General features: G+C 38.2%; 2 protein-coding genes across 4 annotated transcripts; both read left to right on the plus strand.

The window, feature by feature from the left end:
- The first annotated feature begins 493 nt into the window (after positions 1-493).
- Positions 494-5,072, plus strand: parp12b (poly (ADP-ribose) polymerase family, member 12b). Of its 2 annotated transcripts, none has more exons than XM_079868315.1 (8): positions 494-917; positions 1,828-1,963; positions 2,858-3,113; positions 3,956-4,048; positions 4,142-4,268; positions 4,387-4,555; positions 4,655-4,799; positions 4,955-5,072. In XM_079868315.1, exons 1-8 carry the CDS (start codon positions 589-591, stop codon positions 5,053-5,055), a joined length of 1,356 nt encoding a protein of 451 aa, XP_079724441.1. In that variant the 5' UTR covers positions 494-588; the 3' UTR covers positions 5,056-5,072. The 2 variants fall into 2 exon arrangements, with proteins under 2 accessions (XP_079724441.1, XP_079724442.1); XM_079868316.1 differs by having other exon boundaries at positions 495-917; positions 4,655-4,775.
- Positions 5,073-6,925: 1,853 nt separating this feature from the next.
- On the plus strand, positions 6,926-25,307 carry LOC307156787 (UPF0606 protein KIAA1549). 2 transcript variants are annotated; one of them, XM_079868332.1, is made up of 22 exons: positions 6,926-7,353; positions 9,553-9,776; positions 14,086-15,402; positions 15,881-15,969; positions 16,052-16,226; positions 16,536-16,666; positions 16,876-17,062; positions 17,155-17,214; positions 17,852-18,006; positions 18,093-18,270; positions 19,089-19,273; positions 19,470-19,675; positions 20,014-20,141; positions 20,618-20,632; positions 20,719-20,945; positions 21,106-21,335; positions 21,420-21,561; positions 21,639-21,992; positions 22,083-22,135; positions 22,897-23,033; positions 23,107-23,261; positions 24,062-25,307. In XM_079868332.1, the coding sequence occupies exons 2-22, from the start codon at positions 9,653-9,655 to the stop codon at positions 24,290-24,292; spliced, it is 4,479 nt and encodes a 1,492-aa protein (XP_079724458.1). In that variant the 5' UTR covers positions 6,926-7,353; positions 9,553-9,652; the 3' UTR covers positions 24,293-25,307. The 2 variants fall into 2 exon arrangements, with proteins under 2 accessions (XP_079724458.1, XP_079724459.1); XM_079868333.1 differs by lacking the exon at positions 20,618-20,632.
- Positions 25,308-25,683: the final 376 nt, after the last annotated feature.

The raw sequence follows: 25,683 nt of genomic DNA on the forward strand, positions 1-25,683 counted from the left end.
ATTCTATTCAAATAGATAAAAAATTTCTGTCTTTCTATTCTATTCTATTAAAATAGATACAAATTGTCTGTCTTTCTATTCTATTCTATTCAAATAGATACAAATTTTCTGTCTTTCTATTCTATTCTATTCAAATAGATACAAATTTTCTGTCATTCTATTCTATTCTATTCTATTCTATTAAAATAGATACAAATTTGCTGTCTTTCTATTCTATTCTATTCTATTCTATTAAAATAGATAAAAATTTTCTGTCTTTCTATTCTATTCTATTCTATTCTATTCTATTCTATTCTATTCTATTCTATTCTATTCAAATAGATTAAAAAAATCTGTCTTTCTATCTATCTGTCTGTCTATCTATATGTCTGTCTGTCATCCAGCCATCCATCCATCTTTGGAGCCTGAGGGGGAGTTTTTTTTTTTTTTTAGACTTTTATTTTGAAAATAGTTGGCACTGGGTATTTGGCATGAATCCTAGACCGTGCTTTCCACAGTTTCCGCTTTCATTTCTGTAGAAACGCAGAATAGAAATCATAGACCTCCAGGCGCGCAGCAGCGCAGCACTGCTCTCACTTCAGCACAGACATGTCTGGATACTCTCGGATCATACATCATGCGACCAGCATATTATGCAGCAATAAAGGCTCCATGGAGATATCTCAGCTGTACCAGAGGGTCTTCCAGCGCTTTGAGATAACCGAAGCAGATTTCTGGTACATCGTTAAGAAATGCGCCCGCTTCACAGTGACCCAGAGCAGACCTAGAACAGAGGATGGAGAGCCTGACTACACTGTTGTCGCGAAAACATCTCTCAGACTCTGCAAGAAATATTCCAAGAATGAATGTTACGAGTGTCAGGATTTACACCTGTGCAAGTATTTTGTTTATGGCAACTGCAGATATGGGAAAGGAAGGTAAGGTTGGGAGAACATCTGGATATCTAGTGTAAGATTTTCCTATTATATTTACTAAAGGTAGAGCATAAAGTGCTTTTATCCTTAAAAGGATAGATGCGTTAATACAATACTAAAAATAACAACAGCTATTAGCGGTCATAACACCTTTAAGTTCTGTATGACATGGGATTTAACGTAGCCTATCCAGAATTATTTTATGAATATTTATTGCTTTTGTTTATTTACATCCTTGAACATACTACCAAAAAATACGTGTTATTTATTATGGCTATTTTCAGCATTTCAGATGTTACAGTGATCACAATTATGAAATAATGCAGCTTAGAGATTGGCGAGTATTTTTATTTATATATAAGTTAACCGATATTAAAAAAATGTCTGCGTAGTTTATTATAATAATATGAATTACCATGTAACTTCTTTAATATTAATAATAGCACCCAGCAACTCTATTCAAACATATATTAATTAATTTAATGTAATGCTTGGATAATTACTCAACATAAATATAATAACAATAATTATGTTTTCAGAGAGGTATTAAGTATAATGATCATTTAGTATTTATTGTGTCAAAAAGCAGAAATGAACAATTAAAAATCAGTTCTGCATAGTGGTTATAGACATTTAAAAAAATGGTAGTATTGGTAGTAAGACATATTGGTCATGTAGCAATATCTTTATTTTACAGTGTCTTTTTACATGTACTTACTGTACTACTTACAGTAAATGATGCTTAATTAGCATAATTATATAGCCTAGTAAGTACTTGTTAATTTATTAAACTCAGTACATAAATGCATAATTACATTGTAACAAGGACACCATAAAATAAAGTGTAACCAAAGTTTGGGAATTATGTAGAGACCAAAAATCACTATATGCTTTTTGTGGATGTGTTTGTCAGGAAGGAGTGTAAATATTCCCATAATATCCAGTCACAACATAACTATCCCCTTCTGCGGGAGTGTACGCTTCATGAACTGAACGAGGATGATCTCTTCCTGCTTCTGCTCCAGAATGATCCTGCCCTACTGCCAGAGGTGAGGAAATACAAACAGGAAGGCTAGCTAAATGTTTTTTGGACTCCATTCTCTTGAGAGAATTCCTCCCCGAAGCCAAACTCATGCTATGATTGGGATATTTCTGCATTCCAGGTACCTCTCCTGCCGTTTGAAACGCCCTTCTCCGTTTCTTTCGCTGTGCGCTCAGTTGCGAGACGTTTTCAGAGTAGAAAAGAGCTCACGTAACCGCTCTGACGTTTGTTCTGACATGTTTGCGTTGATTCAGCGACTGGTTACACCCAAATATACAATGTCACAGTGTGAAGTCATTGGATATTTGAGTAGTATATCATTAGTTTATCAGAACATTTGTTTTTTTCTGCGTTATGTCCTGGATAAGGAGCAATCTGATCAGTACCATCAATCAAAAGCCAGTAATCTTAAAAAAAACTTCACAAAAAAGCAAGAAAAAGTCAACCATTAAGTCATCCAAGTGAAGCTCTACTTCATCAGTGTTCCAGTCAGTATGTTAATGTAAAAAAAAAAAAAGAAAAGAAAAAAAAAACAGGCAAGTGGTGAATTGAGAAGAATTGTGGTCCGCGTTCAGGATGAAGAGTTGCTGATGGAGAGATATTGATGTTCTAAGATCTTCAGGTGTCCTAAGTGCGTTTCTCCACTTTGGTTTGGACAAAAAAAAAAAAGAAAGACAAAAAAAAAAAGAAAAAATGGAGATTGTCCTGTAAACAGGTAAAGTAGAATGTTTTGCTGAGCTCTGTGACGCATTGGTTTAATCTAGAAGTTTGCCAGTATGTGTAAGGCATTTAAGTAGTTTAACTTAATTATTAATGAATGCATGTGTGGTTTTGTAATATAATTTTTTTTTGCATATAACTCTGATATTTAAATAATCCATCTCGTGTTGTATGTACGCAGGTGTGTGCTCACTATAATAAAGGCACTGGGCTTTTCGGGGCCTGTACCTTTATGGAGGGCTGCACTAAGGTGCATATTTGTCAGCACTTTGTGCAAGACGACTGCCTGTTCGGCCCCAAGTGCAAACGGCAGCACAGCATCGACGAGCACAGCCGCAGGATGCTGGAGGAACGAGGTCTCGGTGGTGACATCATCCATGACCTGCCCTACATCTACCAGAACGTGTATCGCCTGAACTCACAAACTCTCAGCAGTGGTAAGAGCACTTACATTCATTCACACGTATTATACACTGATGAGCCAAGACATTATGACCACTCACAGGTGAAGCGAATATCGTTGATCATCTCCTAACAAGCCCACATGTTAAGGTCTGGGTAGATTAGATGGTAAGGAAACATGTTAAATGCAGGAGAAATGGCCCAAACTGTTATTGCAAGACAACTGGGTCAGAGTGTCTCTGAAACGGCAAGGCCATTCATTTGACACGTGCCACCTACCTAAACATTGTTGCAGACCAGGTACACCCCTTCATAACAACGGTGTTCCCTGGTGGAAGTGGCCTCTTTCAGCAGGATAATACACACTGTTCAGGAATGGTTTGAGGGACATGATGAAGAGTTCAAGATGTTGGCCTGGCCTCTGATTGAGCATCTGTGTAGATCCACGGCAGCTCCACCTCGCAACTTTCAGGACTTGAAGGATCTTCTGCTAATGTCTTGGTGACAGATATACCACAGGACACCTTCATGGGTCATCATGTCTCAGAGGGATGTTTTGGCAGCATGCGGAGGACCAGGCGGTCATAATGTTTTGGCTCATCTGTATATATTTGAAGAGTTCAGATGCAAAAGCCTCTAAGTGCCATCTGAAATTTTCTTCTAGAATGATCATTTTTATCAAGCCCGTATATTTAAGTTCAGCAATTTCACTTAAATGGCAATGAAAATGACCTATTCATTGAAATTGCTGAACTTAAATATACGAGCTTGATAAAAATGATCATTCTAGAAGAAAATTTCAGATGGCACTTAGAGGCTTTTGCATCTGAACTCTTCATTTAGTAATTCATAATATACATATTCATATACATTTCAGAACTGATATCTGATCAAGGCGTCAAACCGGTCGCTCAGATGGAGAAGAATGAAATCTGTCTGCACTTCATAAGACGGAAATGCAAGTTTCAGGGTTGGTGTCAATGTCATTACCTATGGTTAATCTTGTTGCCTTTAACCTATTTACTTTAGAGTTGAGATATAATGGGGGGTTTTATTGCTTCAGATCAGTGTGTCCTTGTCCACTTTAATCTTCCGTATAAGTGGGAGGTTTATGACGGGAAAGACTGGAGGGATTTAAGAAACATGGAGGAAATAGAGAAAGCTTACTGCGACCCAAAGAATGAACACAGGTCAGTACAAATTCACATGCAAGAGTTTTTTTGTAAAGACAATTTTTTTATTGAAAAAAGGACTGTTTTTTGAGACTGCTCTCCCAATTTCTTTACTCATCCCTTCTCTTGGACTCAGTTCAGGCTCCAGACCGGTGGATTTTGTGTCCATGACCAGGAACTTTGACCCTGTGCGCCGACTTTCAACAGTCTCTTCCGTCTCTAAACCCGTCCACTACATCCTGACAACAGAGTGGATGTGGTACTACAAAGGAGATCACGAAAACTGGATAGAGTACGGTCAGCCGGTGAGACTGGATTGCAAACATAGTGGCCATACTCTCATCTGAGAGGAATTTATGTTTAAGGTCAGGTTGTGGTTGTGTTTCTGTACCGTTTTTCTATAGGATGACAAGCAACGTGTGACCTCTGTAACATCCAGAGAGCTGGAGAAAGCTTTTCAGGAGGACAGTAATGCAGAAGTTACTGTCATTAAGGGAAATAGGCATTACTTTGTCAGTTTCCAAGGTACTACACACCTTCATATTCCAGGTCTGGAAAAAAAAATCATAAAATTATTTCCTTTAAAAGTGACCTTGAGTATTTATTATATTATATTATATTATATTATATTATATTATATTATATTATATTATATTATATTTATTACATTATATTGTATTATAGGACTTCTTTTTTTTTTACAGATATGTATCAAAGGAACCCCAAACACAACACAAAGAGAAGGGTGCGCAGACGACCACGCTTTGTGTCTATCAATGAGGTGGAAACTAAAGCTTCCCAGTGACTGACAAAACACACAAACGCACTCTATGTTTACGTACCTGAGGATAGACATTCAAATCAGTTACTGCTTCATTTTCTTGCCATTTGGATACACTCACATGCTCTTAAAGAGATAGTTCACACAAACCTGAAAATTCTGTCCTCATTTACTGAGCCTCAAGAAAATATTTTGAAGAATGTGGGTAACTAACAGTTTCTGGTCCCCATTGACTTTTTTTCTATACTATGGAAGTCAGAGGGGTCCAGACCAGCAACTGTTTGGTAACCCACATTCCTCAAAACCGTCTTTTGTATTCAACAGAAGAAAGAACGTCATGCAGGGTTAGAACAACTTGAGGGTGAGTAAATAATGACAGAATTTTAAAGCCAATTCACACTGCACCGACAGACTATGACCAAAGGCCACAGACACTGATGGGTTTTGTCGGATCAGTGTGTTTGACTTGTTCAATTGCATTTGTCTGGACATGGAATGCCTGAGAAGTGGCATACTGTAAAAGTTAGTCATCTAAATTTTTTCTTCAAGACTGGTCATAACTTTTTAAAGTCAGTTACATAAAAAGGGATATTGGTATCATTTGAATTGTGAAGGTAAGACTGATTACCCCTTGGTTAACTGCTAGTTGATCAAACTAGTTCTTAAGACAGTCTTAATATAGTATAATATATATAATATATAATCTTATATATAATTCGTGTTGGTCACCGTCTGTCTGTGCAGCGTGAATCGTCCTTTACAAGCTCAAGGCTCTTCTCAATTAATAAACTGAGGATATCCTATAATAATTGCTCTGAATGAAATGCAATGGCTTTGATTGAAATATTATATTCATATTAATATGAAAAAATATTATATTCCATAATTTTTAACCAAAATAGATCTTTCTTTGCCAGAAAATTCTGTGGCTACATCAAGTGCTTTTATTTTACAGCTTTTATTTTACTTTTATAGTACATTTATTTAGCTCAAATAACTGCTCATATGAGAGGGTCCTACCCTAAGATCAACACATTTAGATAACTGTGACTTTAGCGGAATTATTATTGCTTTATCTTTTTTTATTATTGGTTCTATTGGTTTTTCATGCCATGGATTTGTCTGGTGTGCCTTCAGTGAATGTGGTACCTTTGTGGGATGATATGGATCAGCTCATGAGGTACAAACTTGCACTTTTTTCAAACCATGTATTCGTCAATAAATTCTCCCTGTTTTTCCTATTTTGTCACTCATTTGAATAGAAGGTTTTCCCGGTCTACAAGAGATAATCACTGCAGGCCTACTGATGAGTAGCACCAGGGTTTTGAAATGAAATGAACATTAATTTGACCTTGTTGGGTCTCAAATGATTCAAAACCACCGAGGAGAGCCAAAGAAAAAGGCATGTAGTCTTATTACAGCTAACTTTACAAAATTACCATGTTGTTACTAATTGTCGTAATCATATAATTAGTAGCATGGTTTTGCTACAAATAGCAAGGTTAAATATATAGTTACTCTAAGCTAGTTAAACTATGGTTAATCTTCATAAGGGAAATAAATATATTAACTTTTCAAATGTGTTTTCAAACAATGTATCGGACGGGCATATCGAAAACAAATTGTTAGTTACTAAATTACTAAACGAAATTCATTTAAAACATTTACCTTTCTAAAAGTAACTGAATTATTACAAATACAAATAATTACATACAAAACTCTCTTAAATGTACGTCCAGGCTCTAGTGTAAATGAACAAGACTATATAAAATTAAAATAAGATGAGCGTGTGAGTGAGTGTTGCTAAGGGATCCTGCTGACAGCCAATGGCAGAGACTCGTTCATCCTGTACGTTTCGTATGAATAAATAGAAGGGGCGGGTCTTTGCCAAGCGCCGCAGATATCGATAAGGCGTAATTCTCCTGTGTGGAGTGTTTTATGCCGAAGAAATGGACATGGGCTGCCAACAATATCTTTCAGAAGCGGCTCACGTATTTATTTAAGCGGTGCAATTTGTCCAGCGTGTTTGGAAGGGATGGGATCTTGGGTAATGGGCCGTTCGTGGGAAGAGCGAGACCTTTATAACCGCTTCTGCACAATTACATCTACACCGGATACCGGGAAATGAACCACGCTCGAGCAACGGACTGGATACCGTCTATACGAGGAGCTGTCAGCATAAATATATGATATGATTCATCTGGTTTGATTCCCTGCATCGATATTCTCTATTTATGGCCGTTCTGTCATCTTGATATCGGGTGTGTGTAAAGGGGCGCGCGAGTGAGCCGCATCCGCGCGAGGTGCATTTCAACATGACAGGTAACGAAAACGACTCGGATATACGGCACTATTCAGCTTTTGTATCTTTGCATGTCAACATCTCATTCAAAAATACCAAACATATGTAAATAACATATGATATAGGGGTTGGGGAGATCCTAAGCGTCTGAAGATGCCGTTTTTCCATCTTTGACCCTGTGCATGCGCTTCGTCTGTTCCCACACCCGCCCTTTTCTATCTGTACCGCTTTTTATCTGATTCAGATCATGCCCGTTATCTCCATACCTGTCTGACATGATGCGCGTGATATTAACCTCACGGGAGCGTTGGGCCGCGCGCACCGATGATCTGTAACCTACATTCCCAGAGTGTGTATTCACTTAATGGCATTATAGGTTTGCATGGCATTGAAGTAAATGGAAATTATACTACGTATGATGCATGATAGATAGTTAGATAGATAGATATTTTGCTTTTAATGACATTTTTCAATATGTTTAGATATTTTACTTAATTGACCTTTTTATGAGTTAAAAAGATGACGATAAAACATTTGATGCTAATACAATATAATTATGAAAAATTAGATGTACACATATGTATACACTATTTGAAAACAGAAATTGTTCATTATCAATATGGACCTGGGCCCGGTTTCCCGATAACGCTCACTCTTAGCGCGCTAAGAAAGCTCGAAAGATATATCTTACCAAAGTTGTTTATGTTCCTAAGTGTGTTCCCCGAACCATACCTTAGAAAGCTGCTTAAGATATACCTTCTTACGTGCGACGTTACCCGGCGCTGTCCATGGCGATGGTGCTGAATTGTTTGATATCGATGGCTCGAGAATCAATTATTCTCTCGTGCAGGGGCTGTTTATGTGAGAAAGCGGTGATCTTTATAAATGAAGCACTTCAGAAATAGTTGAAATTGCAATTTATTATGATTATTGGATATTATAAAAAATAATCCAAACTATAATAGCCTAGCCTACATATTTTAAAATTGTAACATATATTGCTGCCACAATAACCTTTTCAAAAATTTACGTGCCTTCTTCTCTTTCCAATTTTTGTTCGCTGAGGTGGAGCTGCGATGAAATATTGTTCTTGTAAATACTTTCCAGCATTGTAATAAAAGTTTACATCTTGCGTACGGTGCTCGGCAGTGATCAAAAAGGATTTAAACCGTGAATTTTGAATCTCTTGTAAACTCAGAGATGTGGATTCAGACCGCAATTAAATTACCACACGACCTGTTTGTCAAAAAACAGAAGGTACTAATTTGGCCAGGGATTTTTACGCGGGTTGGGTGAGAAAAACACTGATATTATGGATTCGGACGGCACTAAAATCACCGACTTACCCCTGTAAATGTTTAAAATACCGGACGAGCCCATGAGAAACAATATTAGCGTCCGAATAGGACTTAACTGACAGTAGCCTATGCTTTCACTGGCCTTTAAAATAGCGTTTTAATTAAATTAATAATATTGTATAATAATATAATTAAAAATCTAACAACAATCAGTGTAATGACAATTTTATTCTTTGCATGAAAACACTTGAATTAGCCTAATTTAATACTGTCTGGGTGTATTAAAACTTCAGAATTATATTCATATAGACCTGCAACAGTGATAAGGTAAAGCTAAGAGTGGTCCAGACCAACCTTACGAAAGTGTGACTTACAGAAGATATACTTAGCGAACGAACGATTCGGGAATCGTGCCATAAGGTTAAGAGAGAGGTTAAGGAATAGGTTAAGAACTACTTAGAGATAAGAACGCTTTGGGAAACCGGGCCCTGGGTGTTACAATGTTTAATCACTAATTATTATGTAATGCAAAGATGGCCTGGAAATTAAAAAAAAAAAAAAAAATAGTTTGCATTATCATACAAATAAAAACATTTCATTGGAAGAAAATGTTAAAAAGTTCAACTTCATATTGAAATCCCAGACCTTTGATTGCAGACTTTGGCATCTTGACCAACTGGACACATTTCAGATCTCTCAAAATATACAATAAACAACATTTACAACATATACAAGATAATATATACACAGTATAGCAGACTGATACTATTTGCCAAGAATCAAAACTAAAAACTGATTGATTGATTGATGTGGGGAGGATGATGATGATGATGCTTCCAATTCCTCTTATTTTGAGCTCTGAACTAATGTGAGATTCATCTTTACTCTCTTTAACATATTATGTGTTTTCCCTTCTCACAGCAATGTATAGAGGAAGGATACCAAGCGGGAAGACCTGTGGCTATCCGGGGGACATTTTATCAGGGTCAGATGGCCTGTCTTGAATAAGAAACAAGCAAAAATGGAGAGCTCCAGTTCAAGGATGGTCCTGAGGAGCTCCCGGCGTCTGCTCGGATGTTGTGCGCTTCTACTCGCGACCGTGATGCTGGTGGGCTTCATGCCGACCTCCAGCTCACCTGTGGCAGGTATCTCATCAAAAGCCTTTAGCATACTAGTTTTGCTTTTTGTCACTTCCGTTACATTTCATTTGGTTTCTGTGAACCTATTGTGAGTCAATATCATAAATAGCGAGTCTTTTCTATCACAGATGATCTGAACGTCAGAGAGACGGTGGGCGTATGTGCGAGTGATGCTCTCTTTGTGTGAATGACGTCTGTTGCTGTTTGAGGTGCAGAATGAATGGGATTCACAGTGAATTGTATTGAATTGTGTGTGAGACAGTCCGAAGGAAGTGCATATCTGCCCACACAGTGACTTCTTAGATTGATATTTTCTTGAAATTACGTGCTGAGGATACAGATCACGAATGGTCGGCTGTTTTTTTTTTTGGTTACTCTTCAAGATAAAAGTTCTTTATTGGAATTGATAGTTCCATGAAGAACCTTTAACATCAATGGAATCTTTCCATTCCACAAAAGGTTCTTTATAGTGGATGGTTCTTTAGATTATTAAAATGTTCTTCACATTAAGAAAAAAAAAAGTTATTTTATGAACTATTCCCTGAAATGTTTGTTGGTTCATTGTTTTCTCCACCAGAGTGTAGAAACTTTCAATTGAACAAAAGGTTCTTTAAAGTGGGAAAAAGTGGGGTTTTTTAGATCAGGGGTTCCCAAACTTTTTTGTCAGCCAAACCCCTTAGAAGTCAAATATTTACCCCCTAAAATAGACTATAGACTACTGGTTAATATTTTAATGACACATTTGCATGTTCACTGTTCTCCGATGTTGATAATCATCATAATAATCATAATTATTATTACTAGTAGTGGTAGCAATAGTAGTATTTTTACTAATTAAATACAAAGATATATTGTTGTAATTTACAATTGTATTAATATATTATATTAGATAATTATAATTATGAAATGTGACTTAGAGAGTTATTTAATAAGACCATATAGTTATTTAATTAAAATGCAGCCTTTGATTTGATAATTGCGCTAAGCTATATTGTGATTATCTTTTACATTCAATAGTTTATTAATAGTTTTTCATCAATTCACGACCCCCCTGCAGTTCTTTCCCAAGCTCCTTTTTGGAAAACCCTGCTTCAGATTGACAGTCACTCAGTAACTGGAGATGTGCTGTCTGTTGTTGCTTTTGGCCGACAGCCGGCTGATTATTTGTTCACGCTGGTTACACATCACTGTAAGACACACACGCACACACACATAAACCCAGACAGATGGATGAGTGTCTCATCACTCTCTGAAAGGGAAGACGAAACTTTCAAATGCACGTTGGCTCACCCACTTCATCAAATCCTGTAAAGGATAGGGGGTTTATTAGGAGTCACACACCCCGGCAAGCCCACAGCTGTGATGGAAGTGTGTCCTGTGGTGCAACAGGCCCCCCATTAAAGCCATTGATCTTGTGTGTGAGGAGTGGAGTCTCTCTCTCTCACACAATCGTTCTCTTTCTGTGGCTCTGCGGTATCTGATGGTCGGCATTGATGATTGGATTTAGTAACATCAAAGCTAAGTGGACTTCGGTCCGTAATAATGTGCTGCTATTCATAGATGCAGTTTCTCCTCTGTTTTCTCCTTTATGCCTGGGAATCTGTGTCAGTGGAATCAGTGTACGCGTGTTCGCGTGAGCTCATTCTGTCGGTGTGAGAAATGCCTGTGTGCTCTCTCCGCTGCTTCTGTAGCATACTGATGAAGCGGTCGTCATGTGACATACTCCTGCAACACACACATGCAACACGCAGCATCACCATGGAAACACCTCGCCTGACCACGCCACAGAGCCATTCATAGGATGTGTGTGTGAGACGGGGTCTCTCTTTCCCCCTGTGTGAAGTTGTGTTCTCCGCCGGGGATGCTCTGACAGTTAACTGAGTCTGAAGTTAATTACTGGAGTTATTTCGTATGTCGTTCCCCAGAGTGGCTCGTCCTGCAGTTTCAACACGCATACATTAGAGCCTTCATTGTCTGGGTGATGTACATGACCAGATTTAAAAGAGACAATTTACCCACAATTTTAAATTCAGTCCTCATTTCCTCACCCTTATGTTAAAATGTCTTTCTTGAGTGAAAGAAAATACTTTGAGGAATGACTCTGTGTTTTAATTGTCCGTATAATGACAGTCAATGGGGTCCAATATCGTTTGGATGCTAACATTCTTGTCTAACACACGTTCTTATATTTTAAAAGTGTAGTTTTTACTGTAGTGAAGAATTCGAAAATTGTCTTTGAACTTTCGTGTTTGCGGTAGATCTGTATATTTCTGTATTATATAGGCTAAATATAATCTTGCAATTATAGCTGGTGAAATGGATTTACTTATTGTAGAGTTAAGGAAAGTGATCATGAGCATTGTAATGTTTGAAGCGGATGTCAAAACAAACCGGGAAGATTTGAAAACGAGCGGTTCATTCAGAAATCCGTAAGATCTTACCAGGTCTGGCTAAAATAAATTTTTATTTTTTATTTGAACTCCTCATTGTGTCTTTTCGTTTCAATGGCTATTACATTTTCTCAGCGTCATTGTCCATGAATTATCACCCAGATTCTTGCTGAAGTAGACGACAGTTTGGTTCACACTTTACTTTTTATATTGTTATAAACTATAGCTATATAAAATATAGCAACATTTGCTGTCTGATGGTTGGCACACAGGTCCAGATTTTTTTTTTTTTTTTTTGTTAGTTTAGTGTTATTATGACTCACTAAAGAGACGGATTGCTATTTTCGACAAGTGTTTTTTAACTTGAGGAAACATGACAAGGCATGTCTATGTCTGGCACTGTCTGGTACCACCATGAAGTTTGAAGCCATTCGAATTCAGTTTGACATTCAATTTCAGTTAGAGGTTCATCTTTGCTACTGTGCGTGATGTTTACTTCTTCTTTCTCTCAGCTAGTATGACACACTGGCCTACTAATGTCACTCAGCTGTCCTGTACTCCCCTGATCCCCCACACTGTGCTGTTCAATCAGCCTCATTACCCACAAACCCTCTGTTCTAGCCTCAGTGGCCCACAATGCCGATGAATCACAGTCACATTAATAAAAGGCCAGCTCTCATAGGCAGCCTCGGTACCATATGGCTCGTTGAAATAAAGAACAGTCATTTTAAGAGTCAAAGCTGTCACATTTACTGCGATAGTAAGACTTATGATATGAGTTTTAGTTAAGCTGTTGTTATTTCAGTCCATGCTAAACCATAATTGGATCATGATTTTCATGAAAATGGAAATTATTGTTTTGTGTACTTCAGATCCACAAGCTGCATGGACAGTGGCCACCAGATGGCGGTCTGTGCCTCGCAATAATCAGATTATGGGGTTTGAAATGGTTGATTCATAAACATCACCTGTATTAGCTATTATTTTTTATATTTTCAGTTTTTATTTTAATTGTAGTTTAGGCTTTAGTAATTATGTCTTTCTTTCAGTTTTCTTATTTTCTTTTTTTAGTTTAAGTTTTATATTTAGCTTTATTTCAATTATCGAAAAGGTATTTTTAATAGACTAAAAGCTAAAAACTATAAACTAAACGTTTTAGTTGTAGTTAACAATTACAACACTGTTTGTTACTGACTTCTACTATGTCTATATAGTATATTTATGTAATATATTTAGCATTATTAACCTTCAGCATAATTCTAAACACTATTTTAACCCCATACAGTAAGTCTGGAATAGAATGATAATTGAGTAAGTTGTGTATTTGTGTAAGTATGTGTATATATGTGTATATATATATGTATATATACTTTTAACTTTTATGTTAGATTTGACAGCACTAATAAATATACTTCTGTTTGAACCACGTGATCAGAAAAGTCTTAATGTCACTTGCTGAAATATGATGAAATATTATAAAAGTGTTTTATTTTTTATTATTATTAGTAGTAGAATATTATAATATTATTATTATTGCTTTATACTAAATAGAGCTGTAAGTCATGGGTCATGGGAACACAAAGAGCCCAGTTTTCTGAAAATGACCCAATATTTGCTTTCAGAAGCCTTTTATTTAGCTCATGTAACCTATTCATATGTATGTAGATTGATTGATTTAGATCTTAAATTCACTTTAATACTCATCCACAGAGCTAGTTTGCATAAAGAAGCTAGTTTGCATAAAGAAATGACTGTGTCTCGGGTACAATCTGGGCTCTTCCTGAACTGTGTGTTATGAAAGATTTGGATGTGTTGTATTTACACTCAGACCTTCTGCTGTTTGCAAATATTGAATTTCTTGTTGTTTGGTTTTGTGCCATCCTGCAGCGGACTCAAACTTTTCTTTTTCTTTTATCTTTCCTAAGTGGAGCTCCCATCCAACATGTCTAAAAGGAGCCTCAATCAACTTCCAACAAGACCACATTCACCTCCTGCCTTATCTTCATCATCATCATCTTCATCTCCTCAGCGTTCAGAAAGAACCAGGCGTCCAGCTCACACGCCTCCAGGTGCCAAACATCCCTCGTCCCCTGGTCACCACGACAGTGCCTCCAGTATAGATCCCACCCCGTCCCTTAGCTCCGAAGGGTCGGGTAACCTAGGCGACGGGGCCCAGGGCATCCACTTGCTGTTACGGCCCCCAGACCTTCTAACGCCCAGCCAGATGCCTCCTCTCCATGGCGACAGACCGCCTACGCCAGCCCCCCCGACCCTGGTGCCGCCCGAAGACCTGTATCCCGCCCACTCTGCGGAGGTGGACTGGGGATCCGGAGACTACCTGGAAACTCTTACTTTCATGGGATCCGAAGGGGAGGAGTTTTCTCTTGTCACCACCCTCCCTACCCATGGATACGATCCGTATGATGCCGACGATGACGCCACAGTCAGCTACAACACAGCTTTCCCCTCTCGTCCCATCCTGCCCCTCTCGTCCAGAGACCTCCAGCCCAGCGCGACCGTAAAATACGGGAATAACTTAAGGACGGCCCATCCTACTGATCCCCGCCTTCCATTGGGTCCTGACTCCGCCCACACGAGCGATATGGACGATGATTTGGATTTCGATTGGGCGGAGCTTTTTCCCATCGAGCCAACTGAAATGCTGCTTCCCGACATGAACAGTTTGGAATACTACAACACGTTGCAAGCCAAAGAGAACGCTAGTATTGCGAGGAATAGGACGCACCCTCACATTACCCCCACGCACACTGTAGGAACCCCCCACACTACCACTGCAACTTTGGGAAAAGTCCCGGATCATATTGACCTGACAGCCCCTCAGCCCATTCCATCAGTGACCCCAACTCCACCCCAAAAACCTAAGCCTCCCATCCCATCAACCACCGAGACCCAACGACCTCCTGAAGCCCCAAAGAAGGGTGTTCCTTCCATACCCACGTCCCATGTGGGCAAAACCCGACCATCAGTGCCAACTGCCCTGCCTCCACCCGGCACCTCAGAGGGTCCAGTAATACAAGCCGTCACGCTGAAGCCCCCTCCTACGAAACCCCGTACAACCACCATCAAAACCCCCATCAGAACTACAACTACAACTAAAGCCACGACTACCATGAGCTCCACCAAAAGCCCACCGCCTACAACTCCCAGAATTCCTCTGTCCATCGCACCCCGACAGTACATTTGCAACATCACCAAACCGGACATGTACCTAGTCAGAGTGGGTAAGGCAACAAGAAATTTAAATTTTGGGAAATTAGGGATGCACAATATACCGGTAAGATATCAATTACTGGCTGATTAAAATTTTCTCTATATGCACATTAATTTTCTCTATTTTAGCATTTTGTTAATCATACTAATTTATCATTTTCAATTCAATGATATTGTTTTAATTTATTTGTTTTGCATTACCAGTATTATTAATTATTTTTATTCAATTTATTTGTATATCTTATATATAATTTATCATTATTATGCACACTCATTTTCTCTGTTTTCACATTTAGTTAATCTTTAAAAACTGTAATAATTTACATTTAATACTTAAATAATGTAACACTGTTAAATATAATCTTTATTATGTTGTAATGGCAAAAAAAAAATAGTTTTCATTTATTTGTGTAATCCTATTATTTCACTTTATATACAGGTATATTTATTTTTTTCATCTCTTACGACCTTCTTGTGTGACTCCTGCAGGAATGCCAAGTGGGTCATCCGTGGCGTTTGCCAAAGCTCATGTGCGGGAGATTCTTCGACGAGAGTTCAACCGTTCAGTTGAGCTACAGGTCAGTGCATAAGATCACAACAGATCACACATCAGCATTTTATCTTTAGGATCACTGATATCAATCTGTGCTATCAATCCAGGTCCTCAAAGCCCCGCCCAATTTCATCTTCCGGGCAGTCTCCGGTCCACTAGTGTACACTGCCATGTCCGTCATCAATACTCTCCGCCAATCAGCACACAGCACTTCTTCTTCTACCATTCTATCCGTCACAACCATATATGCAGTGCCCGATTACAAACATCAGGTCCACACAGGTGAGAAAGACACCAACATATAACCAATATAACCATGCTCACGTGTGGTTTACTCAAAAAAGGAAACAAAAAAGTTAGTTAATTAATTCATTTATTTTTATTTAACATTGTTTCTGAGCAATAATTCTACAATAAATGATATAACTATTTTTTATAATTTTTTTAATTATAAAAAACAAATATTTTAATATTATGAAATATTTAATTGAATTTTTTTTAAATAATTGTATTATATAATATAGAAGTATAATATAAATATTGTATTTATATTTTAAGAATGAGTGTTATATTAGTTTGTTCTTCTTGCAGTGCTGCAGTTTGTGCCGAGTCATGTGGACGTGCGTCTGTGTAGCTTCAGCGAGCGTGTGGAGAAGGGGCTGCTCATGGCTTATGCGGAAGTACGCAAGCGCTCGCAAGAAAATGGAAATTTCACAGTTCATGTACGTAAATCCTTTAGAACCACTGCCAGAGACAAATTCAAATAATAAATAAAACACATTTTTAGCACACTTTACATGAATCTGAACACTTAACTGTTCTTTCATTAACAGCTTGTCAACAAAAATATTTGTTTCTCCTTTAAAGTTTAATTCTGTGTTTTGCATATCTTTAAATTGTATTGATAATGCTGTATCATTGCTGTGTCTAGATTGTGAATATCACTAGTAGCATTCCTAAGGGTCAGCGGCAGCAGAAGGCTCCGGTGGACATCACCTTTGCTGTGCGCGACTCCCACGGCTTCCTAACGGGATCAGACGTGAGTGGCCACATGAGGCAGCTCAGCGCTGTGGAGTTCAGCTTCTATCTCGGTTTTCCTACCCTGCAGATCGCTGAACGTGAGTGACATATACACACACACACACACAGGCTCTTTGTCTTAATTTATTATGATCCTTATTTATTTATAATCGCAATTTTTGTCTTCCAGCTTTTAATTATCCTGAACTGAATGTGTCCCACCTTTTACGCACATCCTGGGTGAAAACAGGTATGTGGGTGTGTTAGAAATTTCAAACAAACTTGATTTTGAGATGAAGACCAGTATTGGAAGTTCATCATTATAATTATATAATATTAATTCATATTTAAGTAAAATATAGATTGTTATATATAAAATAGGTTTTATGTCTAGATTGTTGGGTAGCATACAGGATTGATGCTGGTCCATTCTGTACAAGATAACAGCCAAGATGGATATAAAAATATAATAATAACAATACAATGGACACATTAATGGACATTTACTTAATAGTGTCTAGATGAACACTGTTTTTGTCATATCATCTGATCTATCAATTTGAGTAAAAAAGGACTTAACCCATAGTTATAATAATCAAATAATTAAAACATATTCATTAATATAAATAATTATTAAAGAAGCAATATTATCTTTGAGGTGAGGTTAGGTAAATCTAAATATATTTATTTAAGTTATATAATTAATTCATATAATTATAATTCTTTTTTCTTTGAATCTAATCTTTCTCAGTGTGTAATGATAAAGTTACTTTCAGCACCTATACATTTTCATTAAACTAAAAAGCAGGCATATTTATACTAGTCTGTAAGTTGTGAAGGAAACTTAAAAATATGAACCTTTTCTTTTTTATGTGCATTTGCTTCAGTTTTACTGGGTGTGTTGGACCAGCGTGTGAATGAAAGGACGTTCCAGGCCAAAATGGAGAGGCGGTTAGCACTGCTGGTCGGAGAGGGACTTGGGATTGGGGTTAGCAATCGACGATGGAGAAGAGCTACTAGTATTGGCAACAACAGTGTGCAGGTACATACAAACACACATACAAAAGTGTACGCACTTTTTCTATCCTTCCCACACATGACATATGCATGAACCCTGGTGTGCCTCAGATCGTTCGAGCGTCCCGTCTGGATGGCCCAGACTACCCGCTGGAGCTGGTGTATTTCGTGGAAGCGGGGTCAGGAGAGAGACTGCCAGCCCAGGCCACTGCAGTCATGCTCAACAGACTGAACCTGCAGAGAGCTGCCATCGTACTGGGCTACAGAGTACATGGAGTTTTGGCCACACGTGAGTCAGCCAAATGTGAAATGTGAAAACTTGGAAGCGGCTTTAAAGTTTTTTAAATTATTTTAATATGTTCCTTGAGGTTCACTTACATTGTAAATAAAGTTTTTTTTAATGCAGGTTCCTTCAAAACTATTTTTTAAGGCAGGTTCCTTTAAGGCTTGTCAGTAAATGACCACAGTTATGATTTGCTAACGTCATTTTTAGGGAAAAGTATCAACGGCCCCACACTATTGCACATGAGTAAGTGTTTTAAAAACATTATCCATATAAAACCGACATTTAAAGACAAAGCATTATGAAATTGTTTACTTACGGACGCGTCAAAGTGAACGTTCCTTTACGCTTCTATTTGTCCTGTTGTCAGCAGACAACGCGAGTATGCCAGAAACTGAACGCACATCTGTATACTGTGTATCCAGTGTGGACCGCGTCAGTAATTTTATAATGGGTTCTATTTGCTTTTGACGTGCCTTTAAGCGAATGAACGCCCGTGGGCGGGGCCTATGGTGCAATGATGTGAAACTATTCATCAATGTATTGCTCTAGAGGCAGTCATATGAAAATGTATTTGGCTGTGTGACTTCACAGATACCACAATATCCAAACAAGCTATTTTTGGAGTTTGGTTAAATAATTTTTTTATTGAAGAGGACGTTTTAACCATGACAATTGCAGGATGTTTTAATGGTACAAAGACCTCTTATAGGTCAAAAGCTCAAGGAAAATTGTATTTCTCAAGTTATGACCCATTAAAGATACTATTTAAATTAGTAAATGGGATTTTTTTGTGTGTCAAATATCACATTACTCTGTTTCAGCGGTGGAGAAGCTGGCCCTTCCGCCCTCTGAGACTCAGCCCAGTAACATTTGGCTGATCGTAGGAGTTGTGGTCCCAGTGCTGGTGGTCATCCTCATCATCATCATCCTTTACTGGAAACTGTGCCGCTCTGAGAAGCTGGAGTTTCAACCAGACGCCATGAGCACCATCCAGCAGAGACAGAAGGTCTGGGTCTCTGAGTGTGTGAGTGTATGAATGTGTTGCCCACTCATAGACACTACATGTGAAGGAGGTTCATGACTGTGCTCATTATTGCTCACCCATGTCAAGGACTTTTACGGAAAAATGAGCTACATTGCAACAGTTAATTTAGCAGGTTGTATCATATTTACTGTGCATTCATGTGTGTTTGTGATTTTAGTTGCAGCCTCCCAGCGTTAAAGGTTTCGATTTTGCTAAGCTACACCTGGGGCAACACAGTAAGGATGACATCATGGTAATCCAAGAACCTGCTTCTTTACCGCCACCTGTTAAAGAGGCCACGCCCTCAGAGGGCGGAGAATTGAACACTCCTAAATCGAAGAGCTCATCTACAAAAGCATCACGTGCAGCACGGAGAAGAGGCCGGTAAGGAACTGTTGATCATGTGCCATGTGATATGGATTGTGTGTGAACAGGTTCTGTTTATATCAGTGGTATTTCAGTATTATTTGTATTTATATTTTCAATTTTCATTTTATTTCAATGTTTAATTTGTCATTTTTTTATGTGCTTTTCTCTTTTTTATATTACTATTTAGGTTTTATTTATTTTTATTTCAGTTTGTTTTAGTTTTTATTTATTTACTGTTAGCAATTTTTATTGCTTCAACGTACATTTATTTCAGCTAGGCATAATTTCAAATCTTCACAATAACAACGCTGGTTTATACGAGTTTTTAATCACACAAATTGTGTTTTTGTCAGATTGTCTCCATCTGATGGAGATTCGTTAGGAAGTGAAGCATCCAGCGGTAGAGAATCAGCTGAGGAGAGCACCAGACCTGCTGTGACCCCAAGTGACAGCAAACCCCAACATCGCAAGAGCAAGCATGGTACCATATGACACAAACACACACACACACACACACACACACACGTTTCTGAACGAATCCCCGTTTTTAACGAATCGGGTGAACCAATGATTAAATGGTCCATTGATAAAGAGAGCCATTTACATCGTTCGTACATAATATTGTTCAAATGAATTATAATAATTCTTTCTATAAACTATAAATATAGTGTGTTGATTGTGGTATTGTTTATGTCTTGCTATTATATTGTAATGTGTTTGATTTGTCCCTTGTTCTGTATTGTATTGTAAATTAGGACCCCCTCAAAAACGAGATGGTTCATTTCAAGGGGTTTATCCTATTCAATAAACTTATACATATTTTAATTAATAAATAAAAGTATAATATAAAGTTGCTTTGGGATGATTTGTAATGTGAAAAGCTAAATTAAATCACATATCAAATAAAATTAATGAAATTAAACCTCTTTCTCTCCATTTATTCCTGCGGTTCAACAGCAAAAAACAAACATGGTAAGTTTCTTTACCCATAGTCAAGTTCCATTCGTATATTGTTAGTTAAAAATGCGTGACCTTTGACATCTGCCCTTGATGTTCAGGTACTCAGCCTGGAAGTGGTGTGGATGAGCAGTTGTCCTCATCGTCCATATTTGAGCATGTGGACCGACTGTCTCGAGGTTCGTCAGATGGAACACGCAGAGTGTCCAATAAGATACAGCTTATTGCCATGCAGCCCATGCCAAGCCCACCCTCCTATCCACATAACCAAGCCCTGAGTCCCAACCTGACGGACAAGATGCATGACGGAGCAAATGTCAACAGTGAGGTTAGCAATCTCCTCTTCACATACACAAATGTATGCACCTCACACTTGCATAATGCAACATATTTCCCAAAATATCCATCAATAAATTATTTATGACTTGAATTCATGTCATCTTTAAGAAAACATTCACAACTTATTCCCTTTCTTCCAACTGACGCAGATCCAAGTGGCCTTAAGGCATAAATCCGAGATTGAACACCATCGCAATAAGATCCGCCTGCGTGCCAAGAGAAAGGGCCACTATGAGTTTCCCTCCATGGAGGACATCATGGCAGCGTTCGCCGACAGCTCCGAGCAGCAGCGAGTGTATCAACAAGCTCAGGAGCAGATACACAAGATCCTGCATCCTGAGGAGCACGCGCCTTCATCGTGCGGAGAGCCACGTAAAAGGTCAGTGGAAATAAATCTCACTTGTCTTGCACTTTCCCGGTTTGCTACCAAGGAAAGTGAATGCAATTTGTTTGGGAATTGCAGTTCCAGAGGAAAACGCTCTCCCAGGCACAGACAGAGACAAAATTTGAGTGGAAGCGGAAGTCTCAGAGACAAAGATCGCCTCATTAATGACGGAGATGCCACGTACAGGAAGTACCCCGGGGTTAACAACGTGGCCTATGTGGTAGGACACACACATATATGCAAATATGTGATTTCACTGAACTAAAACACGCAGATTCACTGATTCTCTTCCTGTAGTCTGATGCAGATCAGCTCCCAGATGCAGAAAGCCCTTCTCCTACTGATGAGGTGTTTATGGACCCTGGATCACCACCATCTGGCCCCGCCCCTGCTCCGCCCACCTACGCCCCCCCTCAGCCAACCATCGAAGAAGCTCGGCAGCAGATGCACTCCTTATTGGATGATGCTTTTGCTCTCGTCTCACCCTCTTCTCAAGGAAGCCCCGCTCCTCTAACGTTCACTGGCATTACTGCGGTCACTGGCGTCGGAGGAATCAGCCCCGGTCAACCCTCCAGCCCGTCCTCACGCCCCTCACGCCAATGGGGCTCCTCTTCTTACCCAGCAGCCCCTGCACACAGTCCTTTCTCCGCGGTGAGTGACTGTGGATATTTGAATGATAGAATTTTAATGCAACTAATGTGAAATTTCATGTGAAATTTCTCTTCTCTCTCTGCTCTGTAGAGGTATGCTGAGTTAGGAATGTCTCCCACATCGGTACAGGGTTTACTGCAGAGGTAAGGAGGATTCTGGGAGGTTTTATGAAGTAAACTTAACAAGAACAGTCAGGCCGAAGCAATTTAATATGTAAACATGATAAAGAAGGATGATGCTCCTTGTTAAACTGGTTACACAGCCCTGCATCTTGAAAACAATTGTGCTGATCTGCAAAAAAGCATATAATACATAATTTGATGATGTTCTGTTAAAAATATATCAATAAAAACTTTCCATCACTTACAGTTTTTTCACAAAATAATTGTTCAAATTATATATATTCACTAACAAAAGCAGGAAAATGTTTCGTTTTGATGACCAAAAAAGTATTCAAAATGTATCATATAACTTACAATCCTCAAAAGAATTGGACTTTTTTTTTTTCAAATAATCAATTAATGTCAAAGAACTTTAAAATAAATGATAACAAAATAAAATTGTCCTGTTGCTGTGTGGATGTAGGAAACCACCCTCAGATTTAGTAGATATCATCTGGGTCATCTTTGCTCAAGACTACTTGATTTTACAAATGGTTGTCGAAAGCAAAACTGCTACGTGTGATGTGCTAGAGCAAAACAGGCACTATTTGTTGGAATCAGCAACTCAAAATTAGTAAGAAACAAAGTATTGGATTTCATCCAGCAAATAGGATGCAAGGTGATGTTATCGGAGCGAATAAGAAGTTTGAGTACAGGAACAACAGATGTGCTAATTTGTCTAGTAGTGTATAAATATTGATCCTGTCTAGATTTAATATTTACTCAGCAGATTATTTGTATAGTTTTGACAGGCAGGGGCAAGGCTCTGCGTATCTGGCATCAGCAGAGATGCAGTCAGATCCTGGATACTCCAGCAGGGGACAGTATGGAGAAGAGATGCCTTCATCTTCTCGGCCACGACCAGTGGGGGGAAGCACAGGTAAAGGTCATATTAGTTAAATTTAACTTGCTAATTTATGTGCTATGATAATTGCTATATGTTGTGTGTGTAGGTGCACAGTTGCATCAGCTGACACAAGTGGGCTTGTCAAGTCGGATTGGAATGTATCCTGGAGTTGGCCGTAGTGTATCTGGACCCTCAGGATCAAGCTGGACCCAGTACCGCTCAGATGAGGAGATCTCTAGGCCAGGATCCAACCGAGAGGCTGTAAATCAAAATCTTTTTCAGAATTGTATTTCTAAATATAATATTATGCCATTCAATATGGGATGTTATAAAATCCCCAAACTGTGCTATTGTATTTCCAAAACACTGCAGTTTAGCTACAAACAATAAAAAATCAATGGCAATAGTGTGAATGGGCAAGATCATTCAAAATATTTATTTTAATCATTTACTTAATTTTAAATATAATATATTTAAATGTAATTTATTTAAAATATACTTTATATTTTAAATGTATATATTTCTATATAATGTATATTTAATTTAAGTTTGTGTATGTTTAATCTGTATGTTTGTTGGTATTTTATTCATTTTTCTCTCTCCCTCTGATTCTCAGAGAATATATTTTAACTTAATTTATGTAAAATATAAATATATTAATATTTTATATATATATATATATATGTATATATGAAGAGTTCCATCTGAAATTTTCTTCTAGAATGATCATTTTTATCAAGCTTGTATATTTAAGTTCAGTAATTTCACTTAAATGACAATTCATAGGTAATTTTCATTGCCATTTAAGTGAAATTACTGAACTTAAATATACAAGCTTGATAAAAATGATCATTCTAGAAGAAAATTTCAGATGGCACTTAGAGGCTTTTGCATCTGAACTCTTCATATATATATATATATATATATATATATATATATATATATATATATATATTTCATTGAATTTAAGTTTGTGTTTAAGCATAATCTGTATGTTTATTATGTTGCTGAGTTGTTGCTATTTTATTCATTACTCCTCTCTCCCTCTCTGTTTCTCGCAGATACTGTCATTCCCGGAATACTCTTCATCACCTGTATTCCAGATGCCCAGGACGTCCCTGCAGGATCCCACAACACCCCAGGCCCACCTGGAAGCCTCGAGCGCGGGGTACATTGCCCCTGAGGAGCGTTCTCCACCCCCTCACTCCTCTGCCTCTCTCATCAAGGCCATCAGGGAAGAACTGCAGAGACTTTCTCAGAAACAGGCTGCTGTTGTCAGCTACCACAGTTGAGAAAGACCACCCCAAAACCCCAGTCCTGGTTAACTTCCCGACGTACCACATAAACAACCTCTCAAACCCCAACACAGCTCGATGGCTGAGAAACTGCTTTACACAAAACCCAAACCAAAATCTTCAAATTCAAGTACGGCTGGTCTGTTACATATGAAGAAATGCTAGCAATCATCCCTGCTTGTATTGGCAGGAAAAATCCACAATTTACATTTCACTGCTGACATGCAGAAAATACACTTAAATACTCTCTCCTATAATTCACAATGAAAAAACACACCCTAAACGTCATGTCCAGACTGTTTAGAAATATAGACAAAGTTGCCCCGTATTCAGACTCTCAATTTGCATGCTGAGAGCTGTGAACCTTCAAGACTTAGTGCTGACTGTTGCTAATGTGAAAATCACTCCCATTCAGTTCCATGTCTCTCTAAGTGCTTCCTTCAAATGGGTCATCTTCGTGTCTCCGGACTTCCTCTGGTGCTAAAAAATCATTTCTGGGCTCTGCCACAATACCACAAACTAGCCCTGGCCAAAAACTCTGAAGTGGCATTCTTCTTCTTCTTCTTTTTTTTTTTTTTTTGCCGCTGTCCTGTTCTCTCAATTATTCAAGACGGATTATCAAGTGGAAACGTGCTCTGTTCCACAATCTAGTGAGCCTCCTGGGAAAAGGTAGTCAACATTATTATTTCTCTTACGAGATACCTAATGAAATTTCCGCCAAATTATAATTCTTCACTGAGAAGGCAAACCCACAAGCATGGTGAACGAGGCAAGAGAAACGTCCAGTATAAAGTTATAAATGTTTATATAAAAACTTTTAAAATAATTATTTTACCCAACATTTGTGCGTTCTGTTTAGTTTTATACTTATTAGAGCGTCATGCCGTTAGCTTAGCAAAATGCTAATATTAAACTCGACTAGGCAAGAGAAATGTCTATTATAATGAAATATTTAATTTGATAAGTAGCTTAAATTATTTTACCCAGCATTTGTGATCTCTGTGTATTTTTTACTTATTAGAGTATCACGCCGTTAGCTTAGCAACATGCTAACGCCGTTAGCTTAGCAACATGCTAATGTTAAACTCGTTTGATTGAAATCAATTGCAAATCGAGTCAATTTGTGTTGCAGCCAGTGTAGTGTGTTCCACATGAGCCACTTATGAGGTTCCATGACAATTGGGATGCTGCCCATGTAGGCTCACTAGGTTTTGGAACAGAGCTTATAGTCTGTCAAGGTCTTCAGGTCTTGCCTTACATTTGAGCTCTGAGTACTTCAAACTCTGCAGGGGAGGGAAACAGATTTTGTTGGGATTGTAAACAGTGAAGTTACTCCGCGTACTTTTTTGAGTCGGTTTTTGAGCCAGCCCACATGTGGAGATGATCAA

Source organism: Squalius cephalus (genome assembly GCF_949319135.1).
Source record: "Squalius cephalus genome assembly, chromosome: 4".
Taxonomy (NCBI): Eukaryota; Metazoa; Chordata; class Actinopteri; order Cypriniformes; family Leuciscidae; genus Squalius; species Squalius cephalus.

Excerpts from the sequence above, each read along its gene's own strand:
- LOC307156787 (XM_079868332.1), top strand. The coding sequence starts at position 9,653 with ATGGAGAGCTCCAGTTCAAGGATGGTCCTGAGGAGCTCCCGGCGTCTG. Across the intron at positions 18,271-19,088 it reads ACATGGAGTTTTGGCCACAC|CGGTGGAGAAGCTGGCCCTT; the intron begins GTGAGTCAGCCA and ends ACTCTGTTTCAG. Across the intron at positions 19,676-20,013 it reads GCAGCACGGAGAAGAGGCCG|ATTGTCTCCATCTGATGGAG; the intron begins GTAAGGAACTGT and ends TGTTTTTGTCAG.
- parp12b (XM_079868315.1), top strand. The coding sequence starts at position 589 with ATGTCTGGATACTCTCGGATCATACATCATGCGACCAGCATATTATGC. Across the intron at positions 4,049-4,141 it reads ACGGAAATGCAAGTTTCAGG|ATCAGTGTGTCCTTGTCCAC; the intron begins GTTGGTGTCAAT and ends TTATTGCTTCAG. Across the intron at positions 4,269-4,386 it reads GACCCAAAGAATGAACACAG|TTCAGGCTCCAGACCGGTGG; the intron begins GTCAGTACAAAT and ends TCTTGGACTCAG.